Here is a 16,259-nt window from a genome sequence, read left to right on the forward strand (position 1 = left end):
CTCAGAATCAGGTTCAGCAATGGCAGGGAGATCCATTAGCAAGCCTAACTCATAGAATCATAGAACAGTTAGGGTTGGAAAGGACCTTAAGATCATCCAGTTCCAACACCCCTGCCATGGGCAGGGACACCTCACACTAAACCATGGCACCCAAGGCCTCATCCAGCCTGGCCTTGAACACCACCAAGGATGGAGCACTCACAACTTCCTTGCCAACCCATTCCAGTGCCTCACCAACCTCACAGTAAAGAATTTCTTCCTTTGGCATCAGCCCACCTCACAAGCGTGTCGAGGTCCCTCTGGATGGCATCCCTTCCCTCCGGCGTATCAACCGAACCACACAGCTTGGTGTCATCGGCAAACTTGCTGAGGGCGCACTCAATCCCACTGTCCATGTCACCGACAAAGATCTTGAACAAGACCGGTCCCAACACCGATCCCTGAGGGACACCACTCGTTACCGGTCTCCAGCCAGACATCGAGCCATTGACCACAACTCTTTGCGTGCGGCCATCCAGCCAGTTCTTTATCCACCGAGTGGTCCACCCAACAAATTGATGTCTCTCCAATGTAGAGACAAGGATGTTGTGTGGGACAGTGTCGAACGCTTTGCACAAGTCCAGGTAGATGATGTCAACTGCTCTGCCCCTGTCCATCAGTTTCGTATCCCCATCATAGAAGGCCACCAAATTGGTCAGGCAGGATTTCCCCTTAGTGAAGCCATGCTGGCTGTCACCAACCACCTCCTTGTTTTTCATGTGCCTTAGCATGCCTTCCAGGAGAATCTGCTCCAAGATTTTGCCAGGCACAGAGGTGAGACTGACTAGTCTGTAATTCCCTGGGTCATCCATTTTCCCCTTTTTAAAAACAGGGGTTATATTTCCCTTTTTCCAGTCATCGAGAACTTCACCTGACTGCCATGATTTTTCAAATATGATGGCCAGTGGCTTAGCAACTTCATTCGCCAGCTCCTTCAGGACCCGCAGATGGATTTCGTCAGGTCCCATGGACTTGTGTACCTTTAGGTTTTTAAGATGGTCTCGAACCAGATCCTCTCCTACAGTGGGCCTGGGGTCTTCATTCTTACAGTCCCTGCATCTGCCTTCCAAGACTTGGGTGGTGCGGTCAGAGCCTTTGCCAGTGAAGACCGAGGCAAAGAAGTCATTAAGAACCTCAGCCTTCTCCAAATCCCAGGTAGCCAGTTCTCCCGATAGCTTCCAGAGGGGGCCTACTTTGTCCCTAGTCTGTCTTTTATTCGCTACATACCTATAGAATCCCTTCCTGTTATCTTTAGCATCCCTAGCCAAGTTCAATTCTAACTGGGCCTTAGCTTTCCTTACCTGGTCCCTAGCTTCCCAGACAACATCCCTGTATTCTTCCCAGGCCGCCTGTCCCTGCTTCCACCTTCTATAAGCCTCTTTTTTCCTTTGAGTGTTCCTGAGCAGCTCCTTATCCATCCACGGAGGTCTCCTGGCCCTCCTGCTGCACTTCCTTCTAGTTGGGATGCAACACTCCTGAGCTTGTAGTAGGTGATCCTTGAGTATCAACCAACAGTCTTGGGCCCCCCTGCCCTCTAGGGCTGTATCCCATGGAACCTTACTAAGCAGGTTCCTGAAGAAGCCAAAGTCTGCTCTCTTGAAGTCCAGGGCAGTGAGCTTGCTGCACACTCTTCTCACTGTCCTGAGGATCTCAAATTCGACCATCTTGTGGTCGCTGCAACCAAGGCTGCCCTGGAGCGTCACATTTCCAACGAGCCCTTCCCTGTTGGTGAGCACGAGGTCAAGCATGGCACCTCTCCTTGTCGGCTCCTCTATTACTTGCAGAAGGAAGTTGTCTTCCATACAATCGAGGAACTTCCTGGATTGCTTGTGCCAGGCCGTACCTTTACTCCAAAAGATGTCAGGGTGGTTGAAGTCCCCCATGAGAACAAGGGCCTGCAAGTGTGAGGCTATTCCTATCTGCCTATAGAGCACTTCATCCACAGATTCCTCTTGATCAGGCAGTCTGTAACAGATCCCCACAGTGATGTCCCCCATCGCTGTTCTCCCTTTCACCCTGACCCACAAACTCTCTGTCGACTGCTCACCCATCCCCAGACAGAGTTCCATACTTTCCAGCCTATCCCTAACATAAATAGCAACTCCCCCTCCCAGCCTGCCAGGTCTGTCTTTTCTAAATAGCCTGTAACCTTCCATTCCAACACTCCAGTTGTAGGAGCCATCCCACCTTGCTTCTGTGATGCCTACTATATCATACTCTCGCAGTCGTGCACACATCTCTAATTCCTCTTGTTTGTTCCCCATGCTACGGGCGTTTGTATAGAGGCATCTGAGCCGAGTTCCAAATGAGGCCGGCTCATTGGCTGGAGCGGCTGGAATATCTCTGCATCGCTCCAAGCATTTATTATAGGTGCTGGCAACTGACTGGGTGTGATGGGATGAAACAATGCCCCCCTTCCCCAATACATCTAATTTAAAGCAACCTTGACAAGTCTGGTCACCATGAGATGATTCCACAGGTGTGCGTAACTCCTCCTAAACTGGAAATGAAAACTCCTGCAATAAAGGTCAAGCTCCCTGGCCTGAGCTTAAATAGAGATGGGGTCAAATAAGCAGAAGGTGGAGAGGTAGCCCCACCTGAGGCTGCTCAGGGGGATAAAAGCCTATTAGTTTACACTGGGAAAACTGAAAATGCCCATTTCTCACCCTTGAGTACAGTGAAAGACCAGAGTCATAAGCTCAGTTGTTGGACATCCAGGCACTAAATCATAGAATCATAGAATAGTTGGGGATGGAAAACTGGGTTCTCAAGTGTCCATACAGGAACATCAGCAGCTCAGAGATGGAGTCACTTGTGTTCCATGTCCAATTTGGGGACCCTCTGCAAGATCTGAAACGGCTCTAAAACCCATTCTCATTGTGTCAGCAAGTTCAGACCAAAACCTTTGCATGGTCCACAAGTATGTCAGAAATATCCTATGAGCTGCTCATCACTGCTACTGTAGTAGCTGTGCTCAGGGATGGCTCATTCACACCATGCCTCAGATGCCCAAACACCACAATGCCTTTCAGAGGTGATTTCACACCCTTTGCTTTTCCTTCTCTTTGTTTTCCTCTGGGAAAGCATGAGCAGCCCTGGAGGCTTCCTCCCAGGAGAGCACATGCAACTGTATTTACAGCCCCAGCACCACAAGCTCAGCTCTTGGAGTCTGGCAGGAGCTCACCTCTCTTCACATCAGGTGCTTAACAGACGTGATGATGACACATAGATGTTCTCTGCTGCACTGGGGATAAACCTTTGGCTCCCATCACTCTGTGGCAGAGGGAAGGCACAGGAGGTAACACCAACACAAAGCACAGCCTCACCTGCATTGAGGCACTGGGCTTGCTTCTGCATGTTCTCGCTTCCTCTTTGAGAAAGCTGTCAGAAAACAGCCTTACCAATGTGTGTTTTCTTTATAAGAGGAAGCAATGTCTAATGCAAGTTGTGTTTCTTTTACATAGGCAGCTAAAGCAAGATGCGCTGATTTATTCAAGAGTTAAATGAGGATGAATCTTATTCTGTTATAAAGAAATGCAACATTTCAGATTGTCAGCAGAATATAATCACTAACAAATAAGCCTTTGGAATCAGCCTGTTATAACAGAAATTCCTCTTTAAGGCAATAAACTTAATGCCCATAGGTTTAGGATGCTACAATGTGCTGGAGCTCAGAAGGGTATAAACCATGTATTTACCAACGTCAGTGTTATTTGTCATGAATGATCTCAAATAGTTTGGTAAATGTGATTCGGTGACTGGAATGATAATCAAAAGCCAAGGGAAAATATCTGGAGGTCATGCATGTGTATGATGGGATTTCACTGGGACTGGGACTTTCTCTTGCTCCAGGTTTACATTCACTGCTATGAGCTCCCTTTGAGGTGTCTTCTGACACAAATTTCCTTCAAATTGAAAGTGAATATAGGTCTGATTCTTTGCTCAAACCTGAAAACACGCATTCTTGAGTAAATCCAGAGTTTCAACTACTACAGCACAGAAAAACAAAAATGCTCTTTTTTGCTTCAAGAAACTCCCTATTCTTTTCTAAACACTTTATCTGAAAAACATAAAATAGATATAATTTTGGTTAGAAAATATATTGGAAAATTCTAAAATGTGGCAGTTAAAATGGTCACAGATTGGAGTTAGATATGGTCCAGATCTGAATCTCCGTTTTTGGTCAGTTTGATATTTCACTTCCTTTTGCCTCAGCAGGTAACACCTGGTCATGGAAGGAAATCACACACAGACTGAATTCATCCTCTTGGGAATTACAAACAGCCCACGTGCGCAGATGCCTCTGTTTGTGTTGTTTCTGCTCATTTACATTGTCACTTTGGTGGGGAACGTTGGCATTGTCACATTGGTGCGGGTGTCTCCCAGCCTCCACAACCCCATGTACTTCTTCCTCACCCATTTTGCCTTCGCTGACATCTGCTATTCCACAGTCATCTCCCCCAGGATGCTGGCAGACCTGTTATCAGAGGACAAAACCATTTCCTTCTCTGGCTGCATGATGCAATTCTTCACCTTAGCTTTCTTTGCTACTCTTGAGTGTCACCTCCTGGCCATGATGGCCTATGACCGGCACGTTGCTATCTGCCAACCCCTTCTTTATGTGACCATCATCTCCAGCCGTGTCTGCTGGCAGCTGGTAGCATCATCCTACATATTCGCCTTCCTCAGTGCCATCATCTACACGTGGTGCACGTTTGGAGGTTCCTTCTGTGGTCCCAACCGCATCGACCACTTCTTCTGTGATGTTGTCCCTGTGCTAAAGCTTGTGTGCTCTGACACCCACAGCAGTGAGATGGTCATCTTTGCCTTCGTCACCATCAACGAGGTGGGCACAAGTGTCGTCATTTTGCTCTCTTACATCTCTATCATCCGCACAGTGCTGAGGATGTGCTCAGCACAGAGCAGAGCCAGAGCCTTCCACACCTGTGCCTCCCATTTGACCGCTGTTGCCTTGTTCTTCGGGACAGCATTCTTCATGTACCTACAACCTCTATCTAGCCACAGGAGCCTGGATAAGGTGGCCTCCATCATCTACACAATGGTCACCCCCATGCTCAACCCATTCATCTACAGCCTGAGGAACAAGGAAGTGAAAGGGGCTCTGGCCAAGTGCAGAAGTAGGTTCTTCAGTCACTGGCAACAGAAGAGTTTTGTCATCCAGAACACAAGCGGTTCATCTCAAGTGAGAAAGCCTATGGGGCATTAAAACCAAGGGATTTTTCCAATAATCCCTATGATTTAATATAGGTTCTTTCACAGTTCATGCACAAAATGCAATGACAGTATTGAATGAGATACAGATCCCTCAAATCACATCTTCTTTCCTTGGAAGGAAACCAAAGGAGGGAAACCTCCAACTTCATTTCACTTTGCATTCAGCAGCTCGGAGGAAAAAATTACCCTCAATTATCCCAGGCTTCCTTTCCTCACAGGAAACACCAATCAGCTTCATTGAGTTACAATTTTGGCACTGATAAAGATGTCTTTTTCTTGCAAGATTCTTCACCTTGTCCTTCAGCTCCAATAAAATTCCTTACTCTTACCTGTGAGTTCTTTATTAAAGCTGCTGGGGTGGGAGGGAAGAGGAAGTGTAGTTTCACATTTGCTTGCTGAAAAAGAGTCAGAGAAAAGGCTTCAGAAGATTCACGGCATTTGTTTGTGCCTTTCCAAGAGAAGAAGGTGGTGGGAATCCAGATCTCAAGCTGCACCTTTGAATATCAAGGGGAATCCCTCTGCAGCTGCAGCTTCACAATAGATTTGACTTAAAGGAAGAAAGCACAGACAATATAATTCATAATACAGGATGATGAACTGTGCTGAGGCTACCCAGTGTTAAGGACAATTTGGGCACATCAAGGGTTCCTCCTATTCATGTTAACGGGTGTTTTATATACATTTGACATGACCTTTTACCTATATGGTTAGACAAATAGAATTCCACCTGGAAATCAGTACCCACATCCCATGTCCATGTCCAGCTGATGCTAAAATACACTAGGAAAACCAAACGGTGCATGGCATTTATAACTTAAGCAAGGCAAGTTTCCATAGATGAAAGACAATCCTGAACACAGAATCGATGGTATCTGAGAGGCGTCTGGGTCTGAAAGAAGCCGAAACACACTGGTGTGGGAAAACCTTTCCTGTACCTGTTGTCAGTGGGAATTAACTTATATTGGGAAAGTATATGGATGGTGAACAGCCTATTTTCTGCCCTCTGGCAAACAGCAGCAAGAGAGGAGATGTTGTCTTTTGTCTCTGGGAAAGTGGCTTCAACCTCTGGTGAATGAAAGAGCCAGAATTGATTTAATTCAATGCTGAAAGCTCAGCAAGACAGAGACCTTTCATACCAGAGAGCTTCCTTTAAAAACTTCACCACACCTTGATTTCTTCCTTCTATTTTGTTGGATATTTCTACTCTAGACTATACATATAGCATCTTAGAGGCACAAAAAGCCCAAGTTGGGTCCAAGCTTTTGTGGGAAAGGGAGTGTAGATGAGCAGTGTCATGTGTAGGGCTCATCCCTGCTTGATGAATTGCCCCACTCTGGTGTCCTCATTTCCTCTTGGCTTTAAAAAAGTTTCCATAGCAGAGACAACTGAAATGCTCAAACATTTACCCAGGCTTGGTGCTACGCTCCTAAGAGAGGTCTGGATTGCCATAGTCTTGTATGTAGTGGATTCAACTTTGTGAATGTCCAAGAGGAAGCTCATTATAATGTGCAGGAGAGGCAGAAATGTGAACTCCAGCAATACATTTTATACTGAGAGCATCATTGCATGATTCTGCTCCAATCTTTGCAGAGAAGAGGCTTACATAGTGCAGAAACTCCCAGCTGTAGACACAAAATTACAATATCAGGTAGATAAGAGAGGTCCTGCCATGGAAGTCTGATATCATACTTGGTAAAAGAGAAGGAACTAATGACCAGAGAAAAATACTGGGAAATAAAGTTCCCCTTACTACTCTATTTCCCTCATTGAGAACAATAACTCCTTTTTTACCCATGCAGCGACATGGTCTGGATGGAGAAGGACTGCCAGAGCAGTGAGCACTGGCTGGGCTGTTGGGCACAGAGGGTGATGGGTTCTACTCTCAGGAGCATGGGGAGAGCCACAGGAGTTTGTTTCCTTAATCTCTTTAAACAGAGACAAAGGAGAACAACACGGTGTGTAGGGACCATCCCACGGTACCTGAGCAAGAGAAGGAAGGCAGAAACAGGGACCTAGGCCAACTGCAGCCAAGACTCCAGAGCATCAGGAAAGTTGGTGATGATGAAGCAGATACAAGGCCAAGCCAAGTCCAATTCCCTGCTCAGCATCCTGTCCAGCAATTGCTAAAAAGATCCTTGACGAAGCCTTGGTCACCAACAAAGGATTATAAAGATATGCACACCTCCTGCTAAACTGGAAGCAAGAACTCCTCTAACATAGCCCAACCTCCCTGGGCTGAGCTTAAATAGAGATGAGGGGAAAATGGGCAGAGGGAACCCCAGCTGAGGCTGCTCAGAGGGATGAAGGCCTATTAGTTCATCCTGGGACAACTCATCCCTGCCTCAAAATGCCCATTTCTCACTTCTGGGGAAGTCCAAAGTCACAGGCTCAGCTGTTGGACATCCAGGCACTACATGTGGATAACCTCACTGGGGCTGGAAAACTGGGCCCACAAGTATCTACAGAGGGATATCAGCAGCTCCAGAGATGGAGTCACTTGTGCTTCATGTCCCATTAGGGGACCCTCTGCAAGATCAGAAATGGCTCTAAACCCATTCTCATTCCTTTGGCAAGGTCAGACTAAATTCTTTGCATGGTCCACAAGTATGTCAGAAATATCCTATGAGCTGCTCATCACTGCTGCTGTGTAGCTGTGCTCAGGGATGGCTCATCCACACCATGTCTCTCAGGTGCCCAAGCACCACAATGCCTTTTAGAGGTGATTTCACACCCTTTGCTTTGCCTTCTCTTTGTTTTCCTCTGGGAAAGCATGAGCAGCCCTGGAGGCTTCCTCCCAGGAGAGCACATGCAACTGTATTTACAGCCCCAGCACCACAAGCTCAGCTCTTGGAGTCTGGCAGGAGTTCACCTCTCTTCACATCAGGTGCTTAACGGAGCTGATGCTGGCACGTAGATGTTCTCTGCTGCATTGGGGATAAACCCTTGGCTCCCATCACTCGGTGGCAGAGGGAAGGCACAGAAGGTATCAACAACAAGAAGCACAGCCTCACCTGCATTGAGGCAGTGGGCTTTATTCTTCATGTCCTCGCATCCATTCTGTGGGAGCTATGTCAGAAAACAGCCTTACTAATGTGAGGTTCTTTTATAAGGAGAGGGAGCAATGTCTGATGCAGGTTGTGTTTCTTTTCAACAGGCAGCTAAAGCAAGATGCGCTGATTTATTCAAGAGTTAAATGAGGATGAATCTTATTCTGTTATAAAGAAATGCAACATTTCAGATTGTCAGCAGAATATCATCACTAACAAATTAGCCTTTGGAATCAGCCTGTTATAACATCAAGTAATTTTTAAAGCAAGCAACTTAATGCCCATGGGTTTAGGATGGGTTTCAGCATGCTGGAGCGTAAGGAGTTACAAATCATGTATTTATCCATGTGAACGTTATCTGTTGTGAATGATCTCAAATATTTTGATGAATGTGATTTGGTGACTGGAATAATAACTAAAAGCTGAGAGAAAATGTCTGGAGGTCATTCATGTGTAAGCTGGGATTTCACTGGGAATATGACTTTCTCTTGCTTCAGGTTCACATTCACTCCTATGAGCTTCCTCTGCGGTGTCCTCTGACACAAATTGCCTCTGAACTTAAAGTGACTGAAGATCTGATTCTTTTCTAAAATCTGAAAAACCCACGTCCGTGAATAAATCCATAGTTTTGAGTTTCCCAGCATAGAAACCTGAAAAATGGCATTTGCTGCTTTAATATTCTCTTTGTTCTTTTTGAAGTATCTCAACCTAAAACCATAAAGTATATATAATTTGGGTGAAAAAAGGTAGTAGAATATACTAAAATATAGTAGTTAAAATGGTCACAGATTGGAGTTAGGTATGGTACAAATCTGAATCTCCATTTTTGTTCAGTTTGATGATTCTTTTCCTTTTGCCTCAGCAGGTCACACCTGGTCATGGAAGGAAATCATACCCAAATTAAATTCATCCTGGTGGGAATTACAGACAGCCCTCGTGCGCAGACCCCTCTTTTTGTCTTGTTTCTATTGATTTACGTTGTCACTCTGGTGGGGAACGTTGGGATTATCATCTTGGTTCAGGTGTTTCCCAGCCTCCACACCCCCATGTACTTCTTCCTCACCCATTTTGCCTTCACTGACATCTGCTATTCCACAGTCATCTCCCCCAGGATGCTGGCAGACCTGTTATCAGAGGACAAAACCATTTCTTTCTCTGGCTGCATGATCCAGTTCCTCACCTTTGCTTTCTCTGCTATTGTTGAGTGTCACCTCCTGGCCATGATGGCCTATGACCGGCACGTTGCTATCTGCCAGCCCCTGCTTTATGTGACCATCATCTCCAGCCGTGTCTGCTGGCAGCTGGTAGCATCATCCTACATATTTGCCTTCCTCAGTGCCATCATCTACACTTGGTGCATGTTCGGAGGTTCCTTCTGTGGTCCCAACCGCATCGACCACTTCTTCTGTGATGTTGTCCCTGTGCTAAAGCTTGTGTGCTCTGACACCCACAGCAGCGAGATGGTCATCTTTGCCTTTGTCACCATCAATGCAGTGGGTGCAAGCATGGTCATTTTGCTCTCTTACATCTCCATCATCCACACAGTGCTTAGGATGTGCTCAGCACAGAGCAGAGCTAGAGCCTTCTACACCTGTGCCTCCCATCTGATGGCTGTTTCCATGTACTTTGGATCAGCATTCTTCATGTACCTGCAACCTCCATCTAGCCACAGGAGTCTGGATAAGGTAGCCTCCATCTTCTATGCTGTGCTTATCCCCCTGCTCAACCCATTCATCTACAGCCTGAGAAACAGGGAGGTGATGGGGTCTCTGGTGAAATGCGGGAGCAGGTTTTTCAGCCACTGGCAGCACAGAAGATTTCTGTCATCCAGGACATGAACAGTTCATCTCAAGTGAGAAAGCCTATGGGGCACTAAAACCAAGGCATTTTTCCCAATAATCCCCATGATTTGATGCAGATTCTTCCATAGTTCCTGCACAAAACTCAATTACAGTATTTAATGAGATACAGATCCCTCAAATCACATCTTCTTTCCTTGGAAGGAAACCAAGAGGAGAGGAACCTCATACTTCATTTCGCTTCATGGTCAGCAGCCTGTAGGAAGAAATTACCCTCAATTATCCCAGCACTCTTTTCCGCACAGAAAACACCAATCAGCTTTACTCAGTTACAATTTTCGTCACTGATAAAGATGTCTTTTTCTTGCAAGATTCTTCACCTTGCTCCTCAGCTCCAATAAAATTCCTCACTCTTACCTGTGAGTTCTTTACTAAAGTTGCTGGGGTGGGAGGGAAGAGGAAGTGTAGTTTTACATTTGCTTGCTCAAAAAGAGTCAGAAAAAGTTTTAAAAAGATTCATGGCATTTGTTTGTGCCTTTCAAAGAGAAGAAGCTGGTGGGAATCAAGATCTCAAGCTGCACCTTTGAATATCAAGGGGAATCCCTCCCTAGGCTGCAGCTTCACAGGAGATTTCATTTAAAGGAAAAAAATGTAGACAACATTATTCATAATAAAGGACGATGAACTGTGCTGAGACCACCCCTGTTACGGACAATTCGGGGACATCAAGATCTCCTCCCATTCATTTTAAGTGGTGTTTTACATTCATCTGAAATGACCTTTTACCTAAATGGTCAGAGAAATGGAATTCCCGCTGGAGATCAGCACCCATATGCCATGTCCATGCCCAGCTCATGCTCAAGCACACCAGGAAAACAAAATTGTCTATTTCATATAAGATTTAAGTTCGTAGGAAGCTTCCATAGATGAAAGACAAACCTGAACACAGAATTGATGGTAACTGAGAGTGGTCTGGCTCAGAAAGAAGCCAAAATACACTGATGGGGGAAAATATCTTTCCTTTAGCTGTTGTGAGTGAGAATTAACTTATATTTGGAAAGTGTATGGCTGGTGAACACTCTCTTTTATCTGCTCAGAAAAACAACAGTATGAAAGCATATGCTGTCATAGGTGTGGGGGCAATGTGGCTTCAACCTGCGGTCAACGAAGGAACCAGAATCTATATAATTAAATGCTAAAGAGCTTTGCAGAATAGAGACCTTTGATATCGGACAGCTTCCTTCAAAACCTTCACCATATCTTGTTTTCTTCCTGTTTTTTTTGGATATTTTGCCTCACACTATACATATAGGTATACATATAGAAACATAGAGCCATAGAAAGCCCAGGCCGGACCTCAAAAGATCATCTAGTCTGAGCTTTTGTGGAAACAGGAGTCTAGATGAGCAGTGTCCTGTGTAAGGCTCATCGCTGCTTGATGAATTACCCTACTCTGGGGTCCTTATTTCCTCTTGGGTTTAAGAAAGTTTCCAAAGCAGAGACAACTGAAATGCTCAAAGGTTTACCCAGACTTGATACCACGTTACTAAGAGAAGTCTGGATTGCCATTGTCTTGCGTGGTGGAACCTACTCAGTGAACTGGTAATAGGGACCTCAGTGCAACATGCAGGGGAGGCAGAATTGTGAATTCCAGCAACACACGAAACAGGCTTGAGGTTTTGGAAATACGTTGTATACTGAGAGTATCATTGTATGATTCTGTTTCAATCATAGAATCATAGAATAGTTAGGGTTGGAAAGGACCTTGAGATCATCCAGTTCCAACTCCCCTGCCATGGGCAGGGACACCCTACATTAAACCATGTCACCCAAGGCCTCATCCAGCCTGGCCTTGAACACTGCCAAGGATGGAGCATTCACAACCTCCCTGGCCAACCCATTCCAGTGCCTCACCACCCTCTCAGTAAAGAATTTCTTCCTTAGATCCAATCTAAACTTCCCCTGTTTCAGTTTGAACCCGTTACCCCTTGTTCTGTCACTACAGTCCCTGATGAAGAGTCCCTCCCCAGCATCCTTATAGGCCCCCTTCAGATACTGGAAGGCTGCTCTGAGGTCTCCAAGCAGCTTCTCTTCTCCAGGCTGAACAGCCCCAACTTTCTCAGCCTGTCTTCATACAGGAGGTGCTCCAGTCCCCTGATCATCCTCGTGGCCTCCTCTGGACTTGTTCCAACAGTTCCGTGTCCTTTTTATGATGAGGACACCAGAACTGCACACAATGCTCCAAGTGAGGTCTCACGAGAGCAGAGTAGAGGGGCAGAATCACCTCCTTCGATCTGCTGGTCACACTCCTCTTGATGCAGCCCAGGATACGGTTGCTTTCTGGGCTGCGAACGCACACTGCAGCCGGCTCATGTTCATTTTCTCATCGACCAACACCCCCAAGTCCTTCTCTGCAGGGCTGCTCTGAATCTCTTCTCTACCCAACCTATAGCTGTGCCTGGGATTGCTCCGACCCAGGTGTAGGACCTTGCATTTGTCATGGTTAAACTTCATAAGGTTGGCATCAGCCCACCTCACAAGCGTGTCAAGGTCCCTCTGGATGGCATCCCTTCCCTCCGGCGTATCAACCGAACCACACAGCTTGGTGTCATCGGCAAACTTGCTGAGGGCACACTCAATCCCACTGTCCATGTCACCAACAAAGATCTTGAACAAGACCGGTCCCAACACCGATCCCTGAGGGACACCACTCGTTACCGGTCTCCAGCCAGACATCGAGCCATTGACCACAACTCTTTGCGTGTGGCCATCTTTGCAGAGAAGGGATCTACAAAACGCAGAAAGTCCTGACTGTAGACACAAACTTCCCACATCAAATACGTGACAGAGGTCCTCTCCATAAGTGGTTCTGACACCTCGAATAACAAGCACCTTTTTGGCAGGAAGATCTGGACGTGTCTCTTTGCCCTGTGCTTCAGGTGCTGTTAGATCAGCCTGAACGTTTTGGAGGAGAATATTGGATTCTCTGGAGATGATTGAAAACCTGGCCTATATTGACATGAGCATTTAAGACAGTATTCATATGACAGCCTTATCAACCTAACAATTAGTTAGCAATTCTCACCCTTAGATACTTTATCTAGCTTTATCAGAGGAAAAAGGTCTCAGTGCCTAACATAGGTTAGGTTAATGCCATTTTTTCTCTTAAAATCATAGAATCATAGAAACATAAAATTGGGTAGGAAAGGATCTTAAGATCACCCAGTTCCAACCCCCACGCCACGGGCAGGAACACCTCACACCAAAACATGTCACCCAAGGCTCTGTCCAACCTGACTTTAGCACCATCAGGGATGAAGCATTGAAAATTTCCTTTTGCAATCAACTCCAGTGCCTCACCACTCTAGCAGTAAAGAATTTCTTCCTTATATCCAATCTAAATTTCCCCTGTTTAAGTTCTAACCCATCACTCCTTGTTCTATCACTACAGTCCCTAATGAACAGTCCCTTCCGAGCATCCCTTTAGCCCCCTTCATATGGAAGGTGCTCCAGTCCCCTGATCATCCTCGTGGCCCTCCTCTGGACTTGTTCCAACAGTTCCATATCCTTTTTAATAGCGGAGGGCGCACTCAATCCCACTATCCATGTCAGTGACAAAGATGTCAAACAAGACCGGTCCCAACACCTATTCCTGAGGGACATCTCTCATTACTGGTCTCCAGCTGGACATTGAGCCGTTGACCACAACTCTAAGTGCACATCATTCAGTAATTTGATTTTATTTCCTGCACTTCTACAGAAAAATTTCATTGCCCTTTAGTGACTGGGGAGAAGGGCCCTGAAAATAAGGAGAGGTCATAAGGCAGGTTTTAAGCCATCAACTGGGAGATGCTGGTGGCTGTGCAAGAGCATTTTGACAGGGCTAACAAGAAGCCCAGAGCTATGTCCAGTGACCATCTGAAAACACCAAGAGAGAGGGGAGGAGGAAGATACATGCAATAAAACACAGCAGATAAATCAGATTGTCTGTGGCCTTATGGCACAAAGCAGTCATAGGAAGAAAGACAGACTTGGAAATGGTTCCAAACCAGGTCTTTAAGCCTAAGGAATAGGGTGGGGAAACAAAAGTCCTTGGTGTCAGCTGAAGCTCTGGAGATCTTTGTCACAAAACAAGCAGCTAAACATCCTGCCAAAGCTACTTCCACCTGACAAAGTCCCTTAGGGTGTTCTTCACCTCCCTGTTCCTGAGGCTGTAGATCAGGGGGGTCAGCATGAGCACCACCAGCGAGTAGAACACAGCAAAGACCTTATCCGTGCTCAGGCTGCTGCCAGATCCTGGTCAGAAGTTGTCCTGGGTTCAGCAGTAGCAGTCAGTTTTTCTCCTTCTTAGTAGCTGGTGCTGCGCTGTGGTTTTGACTTTCGGCCTGGGAATAATACTGATAAAACCGATGTTTTCAGTTGCTGGTCAGAATGTTTATCCTGACCAAGGACTTTGTGAGTCTCATGCTCTGCCAGGGAGGAGAGGAAGCCAGGAGGAAGCAGGGACAGGACACCTGACCCAAACTAGCCAAAGAGGTATTCCATACCACAGCACGTCATGCCCAGGAGGTAGAACGGAGAGTGGCCCGGAAGGGCTAGAAAGCTGCGGGGTGGGGGCAAGGTACTGGTCAGTGAGTGGTTGTATTCTCTTCCCTTGTTATTTCCTTTATCATTATTATTATTGGTGGTAGCAGTAGTGATTTGTGTTATACCTTAGTTATTAAACTGTTCTTATCTCAACCTGTGGGAGTTGCATTCTTTTGATTCTCCTCCCCGTCCTTCCAGGAGTGGAGGGAAGAAAGGTGTGGGGGGGAAGTAGACTGCGTGGTTCTGATTTATGGCCTGGGCTTAAACCACGACAGAAGCTCAGGGTGAGGATGGACCCGTGGAAGATGGTGACTCCAGCCAGATGAGAGGTGCACGTAGAGAAGGCTTTGTACCTGCCCTGAGCAGAGCTGATCCTTAAGACAGCAAGGAGGATGAAGGCATAGGAAATCAGAACAGTCGAGATGGTCACCACCTCCACCAGCCCAGCAAGGCTGAATATCAGACACCTATTGACACGTGTGTCAGAGCAGGAGAGGGCTAGAACAGGCATGAGGTCACAGTAGAAGTGGTTGACCTTGGCTGGCTGGCATAAAGGCAGGCTGAAGGTGAACTCCGTGTGCACCCAAGAGTGCAGCAGGCCAAGCACATAGGAACTGGCCACCAGCAGCACGCAGACCCGGTGGGACATGATGGATGAGTACAGCAAGGGCTTGCAGATGGCCACGCAGCGGTCGTAAGCCATCGCAGCCAGGAGGAAGCACTCAGTGGTGCCAAAGGCTATGAAGAAGTAAAGCTGGGTGGCACAGCCAATGACAGAGATTGTTGGCTTCTCCATGAGAAGGTTCATTAATGTCCTCGGCGCCACCACCGATGAGGAGCAAGCATCGAGGAGAGATAAGTTGCTAAGGAAAAAGTACATGGGGGACTGCAGCTGAGCGCTGCTCCTGATGAGCACAACCATGCCCAGGTTCCCCACCAGCGTGATGAAGTAAATGAGGAGGAACAGGATGAACAAAGGCGCTTGTAGTTGTGGGTTGTCCGTCAGTCCCACAAGAATCAGCTCTGTCACTTGCTCAATTTGCTTTTCCTCAGCCATCTTCTCCTAAAGCACTGTAAGATGTATTTATAGAGCCATAATAAAGAGTTAATGGAGACACTCGGCACCTAAAAAGCCCAGCAATCCCCAGTGCCTGGATGGCAAACCCTCTCCTTATCAGAGATTTGCCTCATTTGCATCAACATTCATCAAAGACCAGTTTGGCAAAACAATGAAGGTTTTATTCTGGTTGCAGTTACTCTGCCAAGTGTTCTCTATTCCAGTCATTCTAATACATCTCTATTTCTATCTGTTGTGTAGAAATGGTATGTATCACATTCCAGTGCAACCCTCCCAAGTTCTAACAAAGAAAGAGTAAAAGAAGGGGTTCAGTGCTTCCTGTAAAGAATTAGTGACATCAAGAATGAAAATCACACACTAGACCATGTCTTTAGAGGTGACATGGTCTAGTGTGAGAAGTCCCTGCCCACGCCTGGGAGGTTGGAACTAGCTGAACTTCAGGTGCCTTCCAACCCAAACCATTCTATAATTCTA

At 46.4% G+C, this 16,259-nt stretch overlaps 3 protein-coding genes across 3 annotated transcripts; 2 read left to right on the forward strand and 1 right to left on the reverse strand.

Annotated features, from left to right (window-relative positions):
* Positions 1–4,270: 4,270 nt before the first annotated feature.
* On the forward strand, positions 4,271–5,266 carry LOC308221390 (olfactory receptor 5AP2-like; the record flags this gene model as incomplete). The annotated part of the gene is made up of 1 exon (XM_080618373.1): positions 4,271–5,266. The coding sequence occupies one exon, from the start codon at positions 4,271–4,273 to the stop codon at positions 5,264–5,266; it is 996 nt and encodes a 331-aa protein (XP_080474499.1).
* A 3,933-nt stretch (positions 5,267–9,199) lies between these two features.
* Positions 9,200–10,159, forward strand: LOC308221391 (olfactory receptor 5AP2-like; the record flags this gene model as incomplete). The annotated part of the gene is made up of 1 exon (XM_080618374.1): positions 9,200–10,159. The coding sequence occupies one exon, from the start codon at positions 9,200–9,202 to the stop codon at positions 10,157–10,159; it is 960 nt and encodes a 319-aa protein (XP_080474500.1).
* Positions 10,160–14,276: 4,117 nt separating this feature from the next.
* LOC308220844 (olfactory receptor 5T17-like) lies at positions 14,277–15,764 on the reverse strand (the record flags this gene model as incomplete). Its single annotated transcript, XM_080617359.1, has 2 exons — positions 14,277–14,416; positions 14,975–15,764. The coding sequence occupies 2 exons, from the start codon at positions 15,762–15,764 to the stop codon at positions 14,277–14,279; spliced, it is 930 nt and encodes a 309-aa protein (XP_080473485.1).
* Positions 15,765–16,259: the final 495 nt, after the last annotated feature.

Source organism: Psittacula echo (genome assembly GCF_963264785.1).
Source record: "Psittacula echo genome assembly, chromosome: 5".
NCBI classification, from domain to species: domain Eukaryota; kingdom Metazoa; phylum Chordata; class Aves; order Psittaciformes; family Psittacidae; genus Psittacula; species Psittacula echo.